A 20009-nucleotide genomic window follows, 5' to 3' on the forward strand; every position below is an offset into this window, starting at 1 on the left:
ATTGATGTAAATGAAATGTTCTTATTTTACAGGCACTGGTGAGAAACTTTCTCCCAATAAATAATGTTGCAACCTGATATCTTGTACTGCAGAGGTTCTTACTCCGTTGTGTGTTTTCTGTTTTCAAACTGAGTTTAATATCATTTAACTCATTCCCCTTCAGATGGTTTTGAGTGAAGTGATATTAAACTCAGTTCGAAAACAGAAAACACACAACGGAGTAAGAACCTCTGCAGTACAAGATATCAGGTTGCAACATTATTTATTGGGAGAAAGTTTCTCACCAGTGCCTGTAAAATAAGAACATTTCATTTACATCAATTATTAATTCTAGCTATATGTGTGAACCAGCGATTTTTTGGGAGGGAGCAGTAAAAAAAATGCTGGTGGTATAATAGCATACTTTCTTACCGACAGGGCAGGTGATATGATAGCATACCTTCTTACCGACCGAGCCCTCGGCACTGGCTGCAGCATTTTTTTGTTACGAGAATTGCAGCTGTCCACCGCGGCAGCAGTGGCTGTGTTGCCCGCCAATAGCAAGGAGTGGCATACCCCTGCTTTGGACGGTCGTCGGGACCGCCGGGTCGCTGTTAGATAAGGAGGGGAAACATTTAAAGTAAGAAGTAAAAGTTTTTGTAAGGCGTCTGTTACTTCATAAACAGCATTGCTTTATTTATTTAAAAATAGATATATAAGAAAAGAAAAGTAATTAAATGTGCAAAGTAATAGTAGTATACTCCCAGATTTAAGTTAAGACATATATGAAGAATCGCGGGGGGGGGGGNTGAATAGGTGCGTATTGAATGTATAATTCGTGGGCCTTCTCGGCTCTTGCACCGCGACCTACAGTGATAATGTGCTATGAAGTTAGGTTAGGGATGCAAGCTGCAACAGTAGAATTAGTTGTCTCTTTGTTGTTGGTTCGCGTTTTTCTTGTTTGTAATGTGCGTAATTGTGTAGCCAATATAACATTACATAAACTAAATGATGTTCTGTTTTGATGCTTTCAGAATAAGCTCTCAAAATGCAGAGAGAAGAAAAGCAGCAAGACGCTGCATTGGAAGCAATAATTATGCGCGTTAACGATCTAAAAAATTCAATCGGATCAATGCTTGTGAAACTTGAGCATGAATATGAGACTTTAAACTGGCCGTCATTTCTTGATAATTTTGCCTTGATGTCTGGACATGTAAGTTATATATCACCTTTTTCATATTTCTATTATTGTAATATAAATAGCCACAGCTGTCATAATTTCCACATTCACAGCTGACAACATTATCCAAGATGCTGAGTCATGATAAGTCACCTCCCCTGCGCAATCTGACAGTGTTGCCCCTCCTTCTAAGTCCTGACAGAGATGAAGAATTGCTTCGGCTTACAGAAGGACGTGTTCCTACATTTTCTCATGATCTTGTACCTGACTATCTGCGCACAAAACCTGAACCGGATGTGGAACGTCAGATGATTCAGATGGAACATAAGGCAGCCAACCTTGCATATGAGTCAGCCCAAGTATGTATTAGTATATGCAGGAGAATAAAGATGACATTGGATCTCTCAAACTGGAAACCTTTCACATGTAGTTACATAAACTTTTTTATGTAAAATAGTAATAGTCAAACATTTAATTAATAATGAACTAGAATTGTCTTTATTTTTTACGTTGGCCCAATGTTGTATTGCTTTAGAAGCAGGTTACAGCTTACAGCAAAGTTGTGAATCATGTGTGGGATATTGTGAGCAAGGCTCGTGAAGAGTGGGAGAGTGAGTCTGGGTCAAGGTCTGCAGCAACTCAGACCTCATCAGTGTCAGACACACATGCACTAGTGGCAGCAGTTGGAATGGGGAAGGGACTGAAGGTAAGCTCACTATATTTAGCTCTTTCAGTAGTGAACTGTGTTACAAGGCACTCTACCAATTCTTTGAAGAGTATTGCCTCCTGGGATGTTACGCCATGCAGTGTGATAAAGGTTTACTAACTTACCAGACTAACATACTCCTCCATCTTCATGAGTGAAGAGTTAACTGACCAAGCAAGAAAATGTAGGTAGTACATTCCTCTGAAATATCTGTATTATCAGACTGCACGGAGTCAGATCCCAAAATACACTGCTCATAATCACTGCTGTCAGGACTTAAGATCTCTCAAAATTGCAGCACTTTGTTTTCATTGGTACCATCATTAGCTATGCATTACTTCTGGATGACCTTTGGATACTGTGTCTGCACATCACAACTGCCTCTGTGGTCAAGTGGTCAGAGTTCCTGGCTACAGATCCAGAGGTCCCGGTTTCAGTTCCCAGTGCTGGCAGATTTTCTGAGAAGAAGTGGGTCTGGAATGGGGTCCACTCAGCCTTGTGAGGAAAATTGAGGAGCTATTTCAAGGAAATAGCAGCTCCAGGTAGAAAACCGAAATTAAAGGCTGTGGGGATTCGTTGCCCTGACCATGTGACACCCTCTATCTGCTAAAGTTGGCACTAACTTCGCCGACAAGCAGCAGTCACTCAGTCAGTATAGTTTGCTTGTGGACCCAAGCCACAGAGTTTGTTTGTTTTGTCTGCACATCTGTCAGCATGGATCACGTATACTCTTAGTGATTTCTGTTTTATGCTGAACTGATTTTAAAAATGTGATATACTTAACGTCTCACAACCCTGTGGGCCTTCATGGCCTGTTACAGGGATAGCTTTACTTTACTTTTTTACTATTTAACCTTGACTTGTTTCATATCCATGTCATTCCAATAAATCACTGGTAAGTTTCAGGTTGTTGCAGTTCCAAATATAAGAATTATCCATATAACTGTTTATAAATTGCAACATACTTATTTGTTATTGGACCAAACATTAATTGCTCACTAAAGAATAATTGAATGAAATCAATACTGGGGTCAGACATGCTCCCTGAAAGTATCTCAGGCCTTTGCATATAAAACCAGGGTTTCAAAAACATTGTCATGAATGACCACGAAAACCCTAAAATTGTAACCATATAAGAAGAGTAGTCTTTCAGCACATAACACATATGCTTGCTTCACCTTCACACTAGCTGTTTAGTGATATTGGGGGATACTGTTTAAGGCAAATTTTAACATACTATCACATGATGTAGTGGCTGTAGATGGGGTTTGGATTGGTAATTGGACCCACTGAACACCTACGGATTGTAAGTATAAGTAAGCACAGTGCTATCACTAATTCACACTCAGCAGTTCACCACAGCATATACTAAGTCCTCTCAGTCTGCTGTGTCTTCACCAGTCGTCTCGTAACAGCTTCCAATTTCGTAGATCCTGCAACTTCCGTATTCACATCCTTACTGGCTAACGACTGTCTCACAACTAACTAAACTCTATACTTGGCCTGCTTATAACACCTTGGCACAGACCACACAGAAAGCACCTTCCAACTGCTCTTCTATTGTTGTGTCATGTAGCTGTCAGAAGGACTGCAAAGAGAACACTGGTTCCCAGTTAATTCATTGGTGTGTGTCAGGAATTGGTTGTGTGCTTACCTAGAAATGGTCATTGTTTAGAGAATCCTTACTTAGCAACAAGTCTACATGCTACAATATGTAGGCTTCTGGTTTCTCAAATCTGCTACCCATGCCAGTCTGTGTGTCTTGAGTTGACACAAGGATCATCTGTCTCTCCTGACTGCGCAATTACACTGCATTTGTTAAATCTAACTTCACCTTCACAGTGATTGTTGAATAACTTTGTTGGCCACTATTGAAGAGAAATTTTAATATGTATTAGGCTTTTAGATTATCTGATCCACTACCCATACAGATGTGGACATCTCAAGTTGATGCAAGAATCATCTGTCATTCCTGGCTGAGCAGCACTGTATTTGTCAAATTAATTTTATTTAATTTCAGATTAAAAATAAATTCTGTATGTGCCTAGAGGAAGTTGGAAAGAGAGTAAGACAGATTTTATAAATCTTAATTTTTCATTAATTTGACCCCCAAATTGTGGACCTTTCTTGTACGACTTGTGATAGAAGCTATCAGTACAATATTTCAAACACAGAATTGACTGTATTATTTGTAGCTATATGAAATTCTCAGTTGCAGCCTATGGTGCAGCAGCCCGGTCCATCAGGTGCACAAGGAATGATGGTGGCTCCAGTGGGTCGCCCAGGTGCTGGTGGCCCACAGCAGCCTGGAAGTGGTCCTATGAACCCAAACCAACCTGGGCAAAGTACGTATCATTTTCATTTCATAGTCTTGCCTACTTATTGTAAAGTCACTCATTTCAGACCTGTACTCATTTTGAAAGATGTTGCGGCTGATATGGGATCTGTATTCATCCTGTCTTCAGTTATGATCATTTACGATCCTTCAGTATCATCATGAGGCTTTATATCAATTAATATTTTTATGAATTAACTGTTACCATAAACTAATTAACAGGTGTATGACAGTAAATTAAATGATAAGTAGAGTACTCTCGAGCATCTTCAGTAAATCAGAAAGAACATTCATATATTTTTGTAGTTACTATGAACTTATTTTAATAAAAATTATCTTACTAAGTTGCATACTTTCCAATGATAAGTGATCGCAGAAAATTTGGAAATGAATGGCAATAAAATATCTCCTCCTTGATGCTCTGTCTGGTAGAAAAGAAAAGAAGTAATTGTGAACACTGGTAGTATAGCCACAGAACTGCGATCCATAAAACTCGGATCAGGGATGAAATAATGAAGGCGTTTTGATTTTTGTACAGCATAACCATCAGTCCTTATAAATAAAGTAAGACTGGAAATTCAGTTTTTTAATATGTTGACAGGACTCTTAATTAGTGATTGAATTAGCAATGTTTGTGTTGTTTTCACAGTGGGTCCTATGGGCAAAGCACCAAGTGCAATCAAAACTAACATCAAAGCAGCACCGCAAATGCATCCGTATGCAAGATGAATTAATGACCTGTCTGTGAACTGTGATGTGTAAATGATAGAAGCTGATGAAATGCAAGCGGGCACAGAAAATCTGGAATGTTTTTGAGCCTACATTAATCATGTAGTTGTGCTTTTTCAAGGAAAGCGTACCTGTGTGTTTGTCAAGCAAACTAAATCCTTTCATGAGTTTAGTATATATTATCAGGAGGGGCAAACTGTCCTTGTAATGTGATGTTGGTGCCCTGTATCTTCCTTAGCTACAAGGAGGTGTTATGTTAGTAGACAAGATAAACTTTCCATGTATGGTTACGTGATAACCATTTCTGCAGACTGTATTTTCCATTTGTGAGTAGCCTTTCATGACATGGTTAGCCTTAAGAACATATGGTCCATGTTCTGCAAATTTATGAACTGTAATACACTGTTATGAAGATGGAATATGTTATGAAATTGTAATTTTGACTCATACATAAAACTGTATATAGTTAATTTGTACAGAATACAGGGTTTATGTTCCTAAAAAATTGTGATTACCAAAATTAATAGCATATGAGAGAAATAATGTGCCTGTGTTTTCATAAAACGATTTGCTGTTTGTAATGAAAGTAGCATTATATTTCAAATAATAGCATGAATGGAAAATATAGTGGACTACTATGAAAGTTAAATGGTTTTGCAAGTTGCTGGAGATGATGGAGGTCACTCACTCATGGAACTGAGCCCTTCTTGAGAAGCTGCCAATTGTGCAGCCACTCAAGAACTTCCCAGAATTTTATGGAACCAGAAGGTTCATTACCGCATTCACAAGGGCCCTCCACTGGTCCCTATCCTGAGCCAGATCAGTCCAATCTTGGTCTTCCCAGTGGTCTCCTACCTTCCAGCTTTCCCGCCATTATCCTATATGCATTCCTCCTCATCCCCATTTGTGCCACATGCCCTGCCTATCTCATCCTCCTTGACTTGATCATTATAATTATGCTTGGAGAAGCGTAAAAGTAATGAAGGTCCTCATTTTGCAGTTTTCTCCAACCTCCTGTCACTTTATCTCTCTTGGGTCCAAATATTCTCAGCACCCTTGGTCTATGTTCCTCCCTTAATGTCAGAAACCAGGTTTCACACTCATACAGAACCACAGGCAAAATTATAGTTCTGTATATTCTAATTTTTATGTGACAAAAGGTTCTGGACTGAATGGTAGCAAGCATTACCCAAGTTCAGTCTCCTCTTAATTTCCTCCTGAATCCGGTTTTGATTTGTTAAAGTCATTCCCAAATATTTTAACTATGCCACATTTTCAAAACATCTGTTACCTATCTTTCATTATTTTACCCTGCATTTTGGTGATGAGATAGCAACATACATATACTTTGGAGATGATGGAAGTGTAGAACAAAAAATGGATAGAAAGATGATTGATACTGCTGGCCAATTAAAGTCTGGCATCAGTGTGAACTGTCTGTTCATATGCAAATTCTTCCTGTTACAATGGTCACAAGGGGTGATAGTGAATAGTAAAACCATATTCACTAATGATGGACTGGACTGTTTGTATATGCCACTTCATGCAGACTATCAAATACTGCCCAATATTTTGTCACATCGAAGTTCTTTCCACCCACTGAGTAATCAAAGCAGAAAGAGACATCTTTCATTTCTAAATTATATTTTGATTCACTGAAACTGATTACCTTCAGAGTAGATATGAAGTGAGCTAGACTGAACAACTTTTTCAATGTTTTGTAGAAACCAAAGTATTACTGATATAGCCAAAATACTTATATGGTTTCTTTAGTATATGTCTTTAAATTTGTATGACTGAGTTACAAATGTTCGATGTGTGAGCCTTTTCTCGTGTGACTTATCAATACAATAAACTAAATTGTTCCAAACAGACCAGAACATGGCACTGACAGGTTGGCCACCAAGAAGTCTGGATCTAACGCCTTACGTTTTCTTGTGGGATGTGTCAAAGACAGTGTTTTTGTTGCTCCACTTCCTGTAAATGTAAATGATTTAAAGCAATGCATCACAACAGCTGTTTTGTTGACAAGGACATGCTCCAATAATACTTTGTTTTCTATAAAACGTTGAAAGTGTCTCATTTCTTTTATAGTAACTCACACAAGGTCAACTGACTGGCATTTGTATGTATATCTGCAAGTGTGTTTTATGTGTACACATTTGTGTGCGTGCACACTACTACTGCTCTGAAGATGAACATAGTGAATTCCACTTTAAAATGTCTACGAGAAGGTTCTACAGCTGAAATTTGTTAACAGTTCTTCCAGACACATTTGAACCTATGATCTGTGATCAAGTAATTTTGAAACAGATAGTTAAGCATTATTTGTGTTAGATGTGTAATGAATGGTGTGCTTTCACTGAGGTGTTAAGTTTGTATTCCCACACAATGAGATTCTGACTCATGTGCAAGAAAATAATTTTGGAGTACTGTTACACAGTTTGGAAGTTGTGCAACTGAAAGCTCTCCAAGCAAAATGAATGTGAACATTCAGAATCATAACATATATGACAAGTCTGCCACTCGAGGTGTGACAATAAAGTTTGCAAACTCATCGTGTGCTTGCTATGGCAGCAGTGGACTGAAACCTCAGTGTGGTTTGATGACATTGGCATATCAGCCTTTCACAGGTGTGGTGTTGTTGTTGTTGTTGTTGTTGTTGATGATGATCTATGGCAGTCTCTTTCTGAGTGGCATCCAAGTATGTTTTGGTATGTCGTCGCAAGAATGTCAGCACTTGAATTAAAGCACCGTCTGTGAAGGGGCTTTTAGATAGTAAACAACTCTGCTGGAACATCCTCCCTATTCATCAGATCTAGCCCCAAATGACTTTTCTGTTCCTGAAAATTAAGGAAATATTGAAAGGATGGCATTTTGATGGCGTTAGAAGTAATATGATGGCAGCTCTGAAGGCCATTCCACAAAACCAGTTCCAAAATTGTTTTGAAGGGTGGATTATGAGCTGGCATCGGTGCATAGCTTCCTGGGGGGAGTACTTTGGAGGGGATCACAGTGATATTCGGCAATAAGGAAAGTACTTCTACCGTGATGAGTTCGTGAACTTTATTGTCAGACCATGTATTATGCATTAATAGACCACAGATGTAATACCATTAAATAGAAATTATGCAGCAATAAATTAACTTTATCGTCAGATCACGTAATATACATTAATAGACCACAAATGCAATACCATTAAATAGAAATTATAAATAAATTATCATATACATAATTCAAGATTCCACTGGTTACTCCTAAAGAAGCTGCCGAAGAAATAAGAACTAATCTCAATCCGAAAAAAGCACCTGTATTTGATCTTATCACAGGTGAAATTCTCAAGAACATTAAAAGAAAAGCCTTTGTCAAATTGACCACATTAATCAATGCTTGCATTCGACTAAATCATGTCCCAAATGCATGGAAAACTGCTGAAGTAATCATGATCCCAAATCCTGGTAAGAATCTAAGTGAAGTGGAATCATATTGACCAATTTCATTACTGCCGATTATGTCTAGGTTATTTGAGAAACTGATGCTTAAATGTCTTAAACCCACCTTTGAAGAGAAACACCTAGTGCCAAGACATCAGTTTGGCTTTAGAAAAAAATCATTCGACAATTGACCAGGTGCATCATATCACTGACGTCATTGAAAAAACGCTTGAAAACAAAGGAGTGTGCTCTGCTGTCTTTCTTGACATTGCACAAGCTTTTGATAAAGTATGGCATAAAGGCCTACTTCACAAATTGAGATCAATTCTACCCGATCATTTCTATCAACTCCTAAAATCTTATTTAACCAATCGGTATTTCCACGTCACACATGAAGACTCGTACTCAGAACTGAAGATAATCAAGGCTGGTGTCCCACAAGGAAGTGTATTGGGGCCAGTCCTATATCTACTTTATATTAATGATGTGCCAGCTACATTGAACAGTGCTATAGCCACGTTTGCAGATGATACAGCAGTCATGACAGTAGGAGAGACTGTTGAAAGCTCAACTCAAGGCTGGTGTCCCACAGGGAAGTGTATTGGGGCCAGTCCTATATCTACTTTATATTAATGATGTGCCAGCTACATTGAACAGTGCTATAGCCACGTTTGCAGATGATACAGCAGTCATGACAGTAGGAGAGACTGTTGAAAGCTCAACTCAAGGCTGGTGTCCCACAGGGAAGTGTATTGGGGCCAGTCCTATATCTACTTTATATTAATGATGTGCCAACTACATTGAACAGTACTATAGCCACATTTGCAGATGATACAGCAGTCATGGCAGTAGGAGAGAAACTAGAAATCTACAAAGTTGCCCTCTGGACAAAAAAATGGTGAATTAAACTCAACAAATCCAAATCAGTACATATTGACTTTACAAACAAGAGGAATGCACAACAATCAATCTTCATCCATGGCACTCAAGTTCCATATGCCAACACAACGAAATATCTTGGAATAACTCTAGATGCCAAGTTACAGTGGAAAGAGCATATCAAGAGAAAACATGATGAGCTCAACAATAAGTTCAGAAAAATGTACTGGTTGCTTGGACGCAATTCTGAGCTATCAATCCGCAATAAACTTACATTATACAAACAAACTCTGCGTCCAGTTTGCAGTTATGGTATCCAGCTCTGGGGCTGCACCAGTGAATCCAGTATTCAAGTGATTCATCGCTATCAGAACAAATTGCTAAAGTGTATCGTCGACACACCATGGTACGTTCGTAACACTGACCATCATGACCTTGGGATCAGGATGGTTACAGATATCATCGCCAAGTCTGCCACCTCATGAAAAGAGACTCCAAAACCACGTCAACATTGAAGCGTCCAGACTTCTCAACATGAACAATATAATTAGATGACTCAAACAGAACAAACCGTTTGAACTAGTTAATTGTTAAAGTACTAAGTAATTCAGTGGAAGTGACTTAGTTTTAATTTACGTAGTATATTAGGTTTAGAAAAAATTAATTGTTAGTTATCCAACTAGTTTTAATTGTAATTCAGCTTTGGGTTACCCAGTCTATAATTAATAAATAAAAAACATATATATAATTTTCATTATAATGAGTGTTCAGTCTTTACACATCAAAACTAAATTACACCTGCAAGCTCTGATGTATTTTATGCACTGCAAACTGCTTCCTTTCATTTTTTATTCAGAGTCACACAGATCATGAAATAGTATTAATATACAAAAAGTTCTATCTTCTGGGATATAATGTTATGTAGTCTGTTGAAAGTCAACCAGCATTTCAGAGGAACATGTAGCCTCCATATTCATGCTAAGCAAAATATAAACAGGAAGCAGACAATACACAAAGCCCAGCTTCATGTTCTTCCAAAACATCAGCTGACTTTCAATGGACTACCTGACATATCCCAGAAGACAGAACTCTTCATAGCCACCGCTATGAGAACCTCAAATCCTGCAGTATTAATATATAATTCAGCATCACTGTCTGAACACAATTAGAAAGGGAGAAGTTGCTGAAATTACTGTTAGGAACTGAGATAATGAAATCCTTAAATCTGTAATGTCATGGCTTCCATGACAATGAAGATGTAAGGGTTAAAGTGTGGTCATGTAATTATTCTTGTACATTTGTGTTGCATACAGAATCTGAAAACACATTCATTATCCACCACCTTGGAAATTTTTATTACAGAGCTGCTACTGTAAAAATCTGAGTTCAAATAGAACTCATTCTTCTCCCAGAAATTCAATTGTTATAACTTTTATCAAATATAAAAGGGAATGAAGTTAAAAGAATTTTCAAATTACTAATATCCTGATGAGGTCATTGGATTGTTCAACTGAACTAATCCTTCTAGCCACACTATGGCCCTGGAGTCGACTCAGCCTCTAACAGAAATGAGTACCAGGAATCTTCCTGGGGGGTAAAGGGTAGGAAGCGCGTAAAGCTGAGAACCTAACCACCATCTGTGAACTGAATGTCTAGAAAATATGAGAGCCTCCACCTCTCACAACCCTATGGGCCTCCATGGCCTGTTACAGGGATAGCTTTACCTTGCCTAATATGATGGCCCTGAAAACTGACACATACATATTCACTTTCTGGCTACTAGAGCAAGGCATCGTGGAGACACACAATCATTCATTACTTTAACTATCTCAACAGATGGCACAGCATGTTCCTGCAAATATGCGGCTCGGTCTGCTAATATGAAGCTCTCAGCAACACCCTGAACAGCCATTTGTAGACCTGTCACAATTTCAGCCAGATGGCATGATGCTTTGTGGTGATTCCATAGCTCTGACACTTTGCAAAGACTTGTTGAATGATCGTAATGATTTTCACTTGTCTTAGAAACAAATCTGTAACGCTTCAAGGCATCATCCATAAAGCTGTCAAATGTTGAACGGCTGGTCTTCCGTACAGCACGGCGACATTTCTTCTTCAGAACCAGATCTTCTGTAATGACAATGAAACCCACAAATTAAGTAAAATAATGACTGATTTTTTACATTAAAGGCAGCTTAAGTTAATCCATACTGAACGTGTATAATGCATGGAAAAACACAAGAAATATACATACATTATTCATAGGAAAATATGGATAAAGATCATTAGGAAGATGAAAGTGTAAGACAGCATAAAATTTGAAAATGGACTTCAGGAAGGTCAACAGCAGTAAAGCAGAATGGATTCAGCTGGCTCTGAATAAGGGCCAGTAGTGACTTTTGATGGAAAACTTTTTAGGAAACTTATGTCATGCTTGCGTACCATCATGAGCATAGAGTTGGAGGACAGCACGTGCCATCACTTGAAGGCTGTGTTCTTTGTGGTCTTCTTCTGACCACTGCTGCCACCTGGTTGCAGTCTCTTGGGATGCGAGTCTCAGAAATGGACGGCGGAGAAAACGTGAAGAATCACAGAATGTAGAAGAATGTATGAGATGACACAGTGATGAACTTAATGGGAAGTTAAAGAACTTCTCCTCTGTCATGGCTGTGTCCTTGGTCAAACTCATTTTGTGGTAGCAGCAGGGAACCATAACTAACAGCTTGGTAGAGACAAGTTGAAAGAAAAGTCTAATAGCATCCACACTGAGATCTCCACATGTGTGCAGTCCAGTCATGCACAATGATGTGGTGCTTGGACCAAGCAAACAATTATCTGAACCCAAGGACGGTGAGAACATCCTCTCTTCATCAGCGGGTTCTTTTGAACACACATAAGTACTTCCATTTACCACTTCAGAATTATAATCTGACATATCTACAGAACACTGCTCACCACCACCAATGCACACATCTGGTGAATGCCACTTATTCATAATTCCATACTCATGTGACTGGATCTTCAAAGCCCCACACTTGCAGTTGCTAATTCCACGCATACTGTTCTGTATTTCATTCTCAATAAAGTGGCAAGATTCAGACGAGATGCTGAAAGTAAGGTACTTCACTGCTGACGATGGACACATACTTTCTTGACGACGAGATGCCGTCTTCACACGTTCAGCCTCCACCTCCAGTCCAAGAACATGGAAGCCATAACAGTGGTGAAGCAGCTGACCCAGGTAACCCTACCAGTGTTAACAACAAATTGTGATTATACTGCAACGTGAGAAACATTACACGTGACCAGCAGATGCTGCATGTTTCATCCATTCATGTTACATTTATTTGAACGCCCAGAAATCACTGACAAATATAGTTAACACCCTCACACCTGCGCCTTCCAGCTGTTACTTATTCCTTTGGACTTTCAACATACTCCAGAGGAAAGTCAAGAACCAGTGTAAATAATGTATCACTTGTTAGTCCATTAAGAACTGGAAATGGGGTAAATGTTTACCTGTAAGAACTCTTACTACAGATTGTGTGTACATTTGAATTAATACAAGTTTCTTGGAAATTCAAAGTTTAGTTGGGAAGACATACAGTATTTCTCTCCCAAATCAGTTTTAAGCTTTTTTAGATAGACTTATGAGATCACCTTGCTGTGTATTCCCTTAATTTATCTATGTTGTATCTAAGGAAAGTAAGCAATTAGTTCTTCCCAGAACTTCTTGCTTCTCTTATATCTGTCAAATAGTAGTAACAATAACAATAAATGGTATGGTAAATTGTTTCTGTGTGTAACATCATGCTATAAAGGAATGAAACTGGATGTATGCAAATAAAGTGACCCATATTCTTAACCCCTGCACTAGATAGGAATGAGTGGTGAACTTTACATTATGGGTGCCCCATACTCTACAGCCAGGTTACTAGAAGACTGAATATGAAGCTGAAGACAGAATTCAAAAAAATTCTGCATGAAATACATTCCTGGCTGTTGTCCATTTAGTATACTGTCACTTTACTGACTGAACTGAGTCCTCTAAGAAAAAAATGTGTGCCATCTGACCAATACTCACAAGACCTGCTCCCATATCCAGTACTTGAGTGATCCCATAAGCACTACATTCTGCACTAATCAGAGCTGCCAAGCTCACAATCTCATGCTGCTTCTTAGGTGTCAACCCTCGACGTATTTTATCTGGGAGCTCTGGTCTGTGCTCGATGACTCTTTGTGTAGGAATCTTAAGCATCTGGCACTGATGACAGAAGTGAATAAGTGATGGAGGCCAGTCATCCTGTGTGAATACATATTCAAATTACTATACACTCTGCATTGGGGGCACAAGGTAGTGTACTGGGTTGAAGCACTATGTTACAAGTTTGTTCGATTCCCGATGAGGTCATTGGATTTTTCAATTAACCTAACCCCTTCAGCTGCACTATGGGGCCCTGGGGCTCACTCAGCCTCTAACAGAAATTAGTACCACAAATCTTCCTGGGGGTAAAAAGCGGATGGTGCATAAGGCTGGCAATCTCACAGCCATGTGTGAGTTGACTGTCTAGAAAATGTTGGAGTCTCAACATCTCACAACCCTGTGTGCCTCCACGATCTATTACAGGGATAATTTTACCTTTATTACTCTGCATTGACAAAGCACTGAATGCAGCCTCCGCAAGCATAAATGGCAGAATCAGAGTTACGTGGATAGAAGCCAACATCAAATGGTTTTGTATGGATCAAAGTGAAAATACACATTACAATATGATGAGGTTACAACTACATACATTCTGGTAGCAATAGTAAGAAGATTTTGCTTACATTTGACATTCAAACCATAAGCAATTGGTGAAACAGAAACTTTAAATGATCATCTTCACCAGAGTATACTCTTCTGCCTGCCTCATTAAACATTCAAGAATAAAAAGTGTGTTATATATATATTTTTGGTACTGTAGCGTATTTGGTTGAGGGGCTATGCTACAAGCCAGAAGGTTGCAGGTTCAAGTCCTGATGAGGTCATTGGATTTTTTTCAATTTACCTAATCCTTCCAGCCACACTATGGCCCTGGGGTTAACTCAGCTTCTAACAGAAACGAGTAACAGGAATTAATTAAATAATTTTCCTGGGGAGTAAGGCTAGGAACACACACAGTACCATCGGTCGTACAGTTCAGGTTGCATCAAGTAGTACAATATAAAGTGTAGTCTTAGCTTTCATACGTGACGACATGTGATATCTACCGTACGGCAGTTGGAGAGCAAAGAAATGCATTTGGTCACTCTAGTGTGAAAAGGAGGTCATATGACATTTTTCCGTATGACAGATGTCACAGTGTGTGTTCCTAGCCTAAAGCATGGCCGGTGCGTAAGGCTGACAACCTTACCACCATCTTTCAGCCTATTGTCTAGATAATGTGGGCCCCTCAATGTCTCACAACCCTATGGGCCTCCATAATGGCCTGTTATGGGGATAGCTTTAGTTTTTACTTTGAGTATTCTTGAGAAATGTGATAAACATACTTATCATAGTACTGTACATATTCTTACTAAATGGCCATTTTATGAATAACATACATTTTACCTTCACTGCACACTGCAAGATATTCTTGAAGACGAGTGCTGTAGCATGTGAAGTGTTGTGGCCTTTGTAAACACCAGTGGATTCTCAAAGCCTATTCAATCCACGTTTAAAGATCATTATTAATTTTTAACCTTATAATTCTACCCCATGTTTTCTTCATGATATTTTAGAAATTTTGCAACAGATGCCTATACAGCTTGCAATTTTTTACACCATTTAACTTTCAATTAATGTGTAAGTATATTTTAGCCCAACTTTAATAACATCTGGAAATGTTTACTGAATGTTATCCTTGACCCCCTTGTATGTATGTATGTATGTATGTATGAAGGGGTAGGCCTACTCGGCTCTTGCACTTAGACCTCAGTGGTCCATTGTGCTTCCCCTTTTTAATTATTCCCTCAGCAACCCCACGCTTCGGATGAAGCGCAGGATTTTGGACGTGGGGGCGTCGAAATAGTCACTTGGTTCCATAAAGTACTGACCCAAGTGTCATAGTCTTAAAGAAGCTAGAGCCTCACATTCACACAGGACGTGTGTGACTGTTTCATTTTCTATCTGACACCTCACAAGTGGGACTATCACTTAGGCCCAGTTTGAACCGGCGTCCTTTGAGGTTACAGTGTCCTGTAAGTAGTCCTACCACCCATCATAGCTGGTTCCTGTTGAGCTTCAACAGTTCCTTTGCTCTTTTATCAGAAGGTCCTTGTATGAGTCCCTTAGCTTGCCTGAGTCCAGTTAAGGATTCCCAGTATTTCTTATGTTTTATGTTAGTCCACTCCCTGATTGCCTGTTTGGCAACTTCTAGAGAGATGCCACAGGCTGGGTCATGTCCTATGAACGGATGTTCAGCTCCAATTTTAGCTAATTGGTCTGCTGCTTCATTTCCAGCAATACCCTCATGCCCTGGCACCCATATCAGTTGTACCCTGTTATGTTTGGCCAGTTCCATGAGGGTTTGGTGGCAATCCCAGACCAATTTTGAATTGATCTGGTGTTTGTCAGTTGACCCCCTTATGGCACATCCTATTGGGATGATGGTCTTCTGGCGTAGAGTAGCATGTGGCTTGATAGGTATGTACATGCTGGTGTTTCAGGGATGCATGTCATTTTTAAGGGGGTGGCAGCTGGCTGCCTGTTAGGAGTGGATTTCGCAGGATCTTGGTGTCTTTACCAAGCTGTACAGGGTCATATAGGGGGCAACACCATGCAATTTTTTTTTTATTGTTATTATGCTGTTACCGATTTTTAGTTTATTTCTTTAAACAGGCACAGATAGCTTTAGAATGTGACATGCCTCTCAACACACACACCTATGAGACATCTTATTTTGCATTCTACCTATGCCCCCCACACCCCAATGCATATCCTCAATAAGAATTAATTCCATGTTGCAATAATCTAACAAAGTAAAGTAAAGGTATCCCTGTAACAGGCCATTGAGGCCCATAGGGTTGTGAGATGTTGAAGTTGAGATGTTCTAGACAATCGGCTCATAGATGGAGGCAAGGTTGTCAGCCCTATGTGCCAGCCACCCTTTAACCCCAAGAATATTCCTGGTACTCATTTATGTTAGAGGCTGAGTTGACCCCAGGGCCATAGTGTGGCTCGAAGGATTAGGTAAACTGAAAAAACCCATGACTTTCCTGCTACGCTACCACATGCCCCGCAATAATCTAATTTTAAAAAGAAATTCAATCCAGCTTTGCCACACAAAACAACCTCTAAGAGAACAAAAACCAGTGTACAGACACATAAATGTCCACATCTCAGACAAAACTTGTTATACCATTACGAAGCCCTGAGGTAGAATGTTGAGCTGCTGATAAGTGAGACTGAGCAGTGCTGTTGACCATTCCATGGGAATCTGCTTGAGCACATCCTGCACCAGTAACTCTGTGACAGGAAAGTTATATACCCAGCTATACTCCCGTAAGAAGCTCAGAACTTCAGAGAAGTAGCTGCTATAGTCAGCATATCCAGGTGGCACCAACATGACCTGCCAATTAATGTCACATATGTCTGTACTTCACAGTTTTTTAGCAATCATTTATTATAGAAAATATATTAAAGAATACAACTCTGCAAATATAATCTTAAATTTCAACACCATTAGCACCAAAGTCTGTGGTTCCACCCTACTCCTAGGATAGTTCAATAAATATCTCACATGCTATTTCTCTAGATCCACTATAATATCCTATCTCCTTGCTGATATTTCAGATGGGTGCCTTCCAAAAGATCCAGCCACATCTCATTTTCCCAACCTTATGAAGCACAACTTGACACAACCACCTTATCATTAATATGAGAAGAGCATTAAGCCACTGAGTTCTGTAACGATTGGGAATGAATATTTGCTGCAGCATTTCATTTTCAAATGCTTGTAATTTATATTCATTTAGCACAAGAAGCCATGCAGAGAATGGGTAAAATGATAACTTTTGATATGCAAACTGTATGTGGAATTTTTTATCATGATAATTTTAAGAGTATTTTGATTAACAGAATTAAATCTCTAGGTTTTAACAGAGATTACATTTTAGATGTCTCTAAGTATGATATTAAATTTTCAGTGCTATTCACCTCACAATTGCCTGTAGTTTGTTCACACAGTTAAAAATGTTCATATCCACAATCTTTCACGTCACCAGTCACATTATCATTAGACTCAATTAGGCTTGTATTCCTTGCTTCTGCATTTTGAAACCTCTTGTCACACTATTCATTTACTTCTTACCTGCAACTTATACCATATAATAACATGGGGTGTTAAATATACATACTCGTACAATGACCATTTTTAGACTTGACCTCTTTGTTGTTCATGAGGAAAAATGTAGTCAGAAGCAGCAGGACAGTTGTTCCAGTTGCACTATGGGAAAGGGGTAGAGAGGGGAGTGACAGGGTATAAGTGACCCCTTGACTAACTGATACAAAAGTGGTTCTCAGCTGNGGGGGGGGGGGGGGTATAAATTTTGCAAAGTGCACTGTGGAACTCTCTTCAAAACGACCATATAAAATAAAATATGCATTTGCATAAAATTTTTAAATTGCTATTTATAACAAAATTTTATATTTTACAATAAATGGCATTGTTTAAAAATACGTGTAATTTCATTATAAATTTTAATTTTCTATACTAAATTGGGTCTGAAGCAAAAAGACATGAACATGCCAAATGTGCCACAACCTTTGAAAGGTTGAGAACTACTACAATACACACCCCATAAAGCTCACCTCAGTTAGCGTACTGACCCAAACCCACTGTGCATTCTTTTGAGAATAACAAGGTCTAAAAACATGGACACTATCTCAGTTTGATCTTATTAATTTTATCCATCTTTCTCTGTTTATTTTCACTGCATTCTCCTCTTTTAACAGTTACATTTCCTAGGTGCACTGGGTGACAGTACACTATATTATTATTATTATTCATCTAATTGGACACAGGCTATATGGGTGAAGTGGCAATGTGCCTCCATTTAGTGCTGTCTTATTCAGAAAGTCACTTACCTGTACATATTATTACCTATTAAACATACAACCTCAAAACTGCTCACACTGCCATACAGATTGCAAAAGATGTGCACATAATCAAAATGCACCATTTAATCTGATTCCAAAGGTGTATTTGTCTGTTTTCCTTATTTCTTACAATTTACAGGCTTATGGTCTCACAATGTCTTTATATGTGTCTATACTTGCACATGTGTAGCACCCAATAACTTCTAAATCGTTGAATGAATGATCATTAAATTTGGTATATCATTAACATATATATTTAATTACTTACTTACTCATGGAGCTGAGCCCTTCTGGAGGACCTGCCAATTCTGTAGCTACTCAAGAATTTCCCAGCATTTTATGGAACCCGAAGCTTCATCACCATGTTCACAAGAGCCCTCCACTGGTCCCTATCCTGAGCCAGATCAATCCAATCCATACCACCCCATCCTATCTCTCTAAGATCCACTCTAATATTGTCCACCCACCTACACCTTGGTCTTCCCTGTGGTCTCTTTCTTTCTGGGTTTCCCACCAATATCCTATAAGGATTCGTCTCCCCCATTCGTGCTACATGACCTGCCAACCTCATCCTCCTTGACTTGATCATTCTAATTATACTTGGAGAAGAGTACAAGTTATGAAGATATATAATTAATACAATTCCAAATTATATCAAACAATGGCCATACAAACTTCTCTGTTGCAAACACAAGTTCCATTTAATTTAAGGCCCCAGTATTACATTTGGAGGCAGGCCTGTGAAATATGCAAGTTTTGCTAAGAAGGAACTCTTGTAAACTTGTCTATAAATTTTATATGAAGCATTTTACCTTTACAGTTACAAATATGGCAATGGATGAGAATTTTGCATTTGTGTCTGACAACTGTCACTGTGAGAATTTATAAGGTAAAAGATAAAGTTGTCCCTCCTTAACTCATTAAGCAGTTCACCCCGAAGGTGTGTGGGGGAATGTTTCATCACACTTAGGATTTTTAGAGCTCTGTAGAAACCCAAGTACTTTTGTGTTTAAAGAGGAACACTGTGGTGACACATGTTTTGCCCTATAATTTCAAGAATTCCTCTTCACTATTCCAGGACAGTGCAGTCAGTATAATGACTAGCTATGAGCTGGGCAACTGAGGGGTCAAGAGTTCAAATCCCAATAGGGTCAAGACTTTTGTAGTCTCCATGTCGTCTTGACTGGCTTTGGGGCCCATCCAGCCTCCTATCCAACGGGTACAGGGGGTAAAGCAGCAGGGGCATGAAGCTGACCACTCACCTCCAACTAGTGCTGAGGTCAAGAAAATGTTGTAAGAATTTATAAAAGTGGAAATTATGCAGAAAAATAATCAGTACTTCATGCAATTATTAATTTACAATTTTTGACAAGCTCTATCCAAAGATAAAAGCATTAATGCACCATAAAATCTTAACACAGTATACAGATTTCTGGCACAGAATAGTTTATTTATTGCTACTATCTGGATTTACAATTACCAATAATCATAAATATTAACATTTGTCTAGATGGCCAAAACTCATACTCCTACATGTTGAGAATGAAGATTACAATCTTCTGGAATGTGACATTGTGTAGAATGACACACAAATACCAACATTTTGGAAGTATCTGCTGCCTCCATCTTTGGGTAGAAGAGTAAGCATA

At 38.8% G+C, this 20009-nt stretch overlaps 2 protein-coding genes across 2 annotated transcripts; one reads left to right on the forward strand and one right to left on the reverse strand.

The window, feature by feature from the left end:
• Positions 1-531: 531 nt before the first annotated feature.
• LOC111874743 (mediator of RNA polymerase II transcription subunit 8) lies at positions 532-5578 on the forward strand. The gene is made up of 6 exons (XM_023870489.1): positions 532-619; positions 1014-1192; positions 1273-1518; positions 1695-1865; positions 4078-4210; positions 4850-5578. The coding sequence occupies exons 2-6, from the start codon at positions 1028-1030 to the stop codon at positions 4927-4929; spliced, it is 795 nt and encodes a 264-aa protein (XP_023726257.1). The 5' UTR covers positions 532-619; positions 1014-1027; the 3' UTR covers positions 4930-5578.
• A 5318-nt stretch (positions 5579-10896) lies between these two features.
• LOC111874731 (methyltransferase-like protein 25) lies at positions 10897-18677 on the reverse strand. Its single transcript, XM_023870469.2, has 5 exons — positions 17419-18677; positions 16622-16831; positions 13327-13545; positions 11685-12489; positions 10897-11372 (listed from the first exon to the last, which is right to left on the reverse strand). The coding sequence occupies exons 2-5, from the start codon at positions 16826-16828 to the stop codon at positions 11008-11010; spliced, it is 1596 nt and encodes a 531-aa protein (XP_023726237.1). The 5' UTR covers positions 16829-16831; positions 17419-18677; the 3' UTR covers positions 10897-11007.
• Positions 18678-20009: the final 1332 nt, after the last annotated feature.

The sequence above is a fragment of the Cryptotermes secundus genome, unplaced genomic scaffold, assembly GCF_002891405.2.
Source record: "Cryptotermes secundus unplaced genomic scaffold, Csec_1.0 scaffold390, whole genome shotgun sequence".
Lineage (NCBI taxonomy): Eukaryota > Metazoa > Arthropoda > Insecta > Blattodea > Kalotermitidae > Cryptotermes > Cryptotermes secundus.

What these genes read in the sequence shown, in the direction of transcription:
- LOC111874743 (XM_023870489.1), top strand. Translation starts at nt 1,028, where the DNA reads ATGCAGAGAGAAGAAAAGCAGCAAGACGCTGCATTGGAAGCAATAATT. An exon ending in TTGCATATGAGTCAGCCCAA is followed by an intron (nt 1,519 to 1,694) that starts GTATGTATTAGT and finishes GTATTGCTTTAG; the next exon opens with AAGCAGGTTACAGCTTACAG. An exon ending in CCCAAACCAACCTGGGCAAA is followed by an intron (nt 4,211 to 4,849) that starts GTACGTATCATT and finishes TTGTTTTCACAG; the next exon opens with TGGGTCCTATGGGCAAAGCA.
- LOC111874731 (XM_023870469.2), bottom strand. Translation starts at nt 16,828, where the DNA reads ATGTTGGTGCCACCTGGATATGCTGACTATAGCAGCTACTTCTCTGAA. An exon ending in TGGATATGGGAGCAGGTCTT is followed by an intron (nt 12,490 to 13,326) that starts GTGAGTATTGGT and finishes TAACACTGGTAG; the next exon opens with GGTTACCTGGGTCAGCTGCT. An exon ending in CCAACTCTATGCTCATGATG is followed by an intron (nt 11,373 to 11,684) that starts GTACGCAAGCAT and finishes TTGTCATTACAG; the next exon opens with AAGATCTGGTTCTGAAGAAG.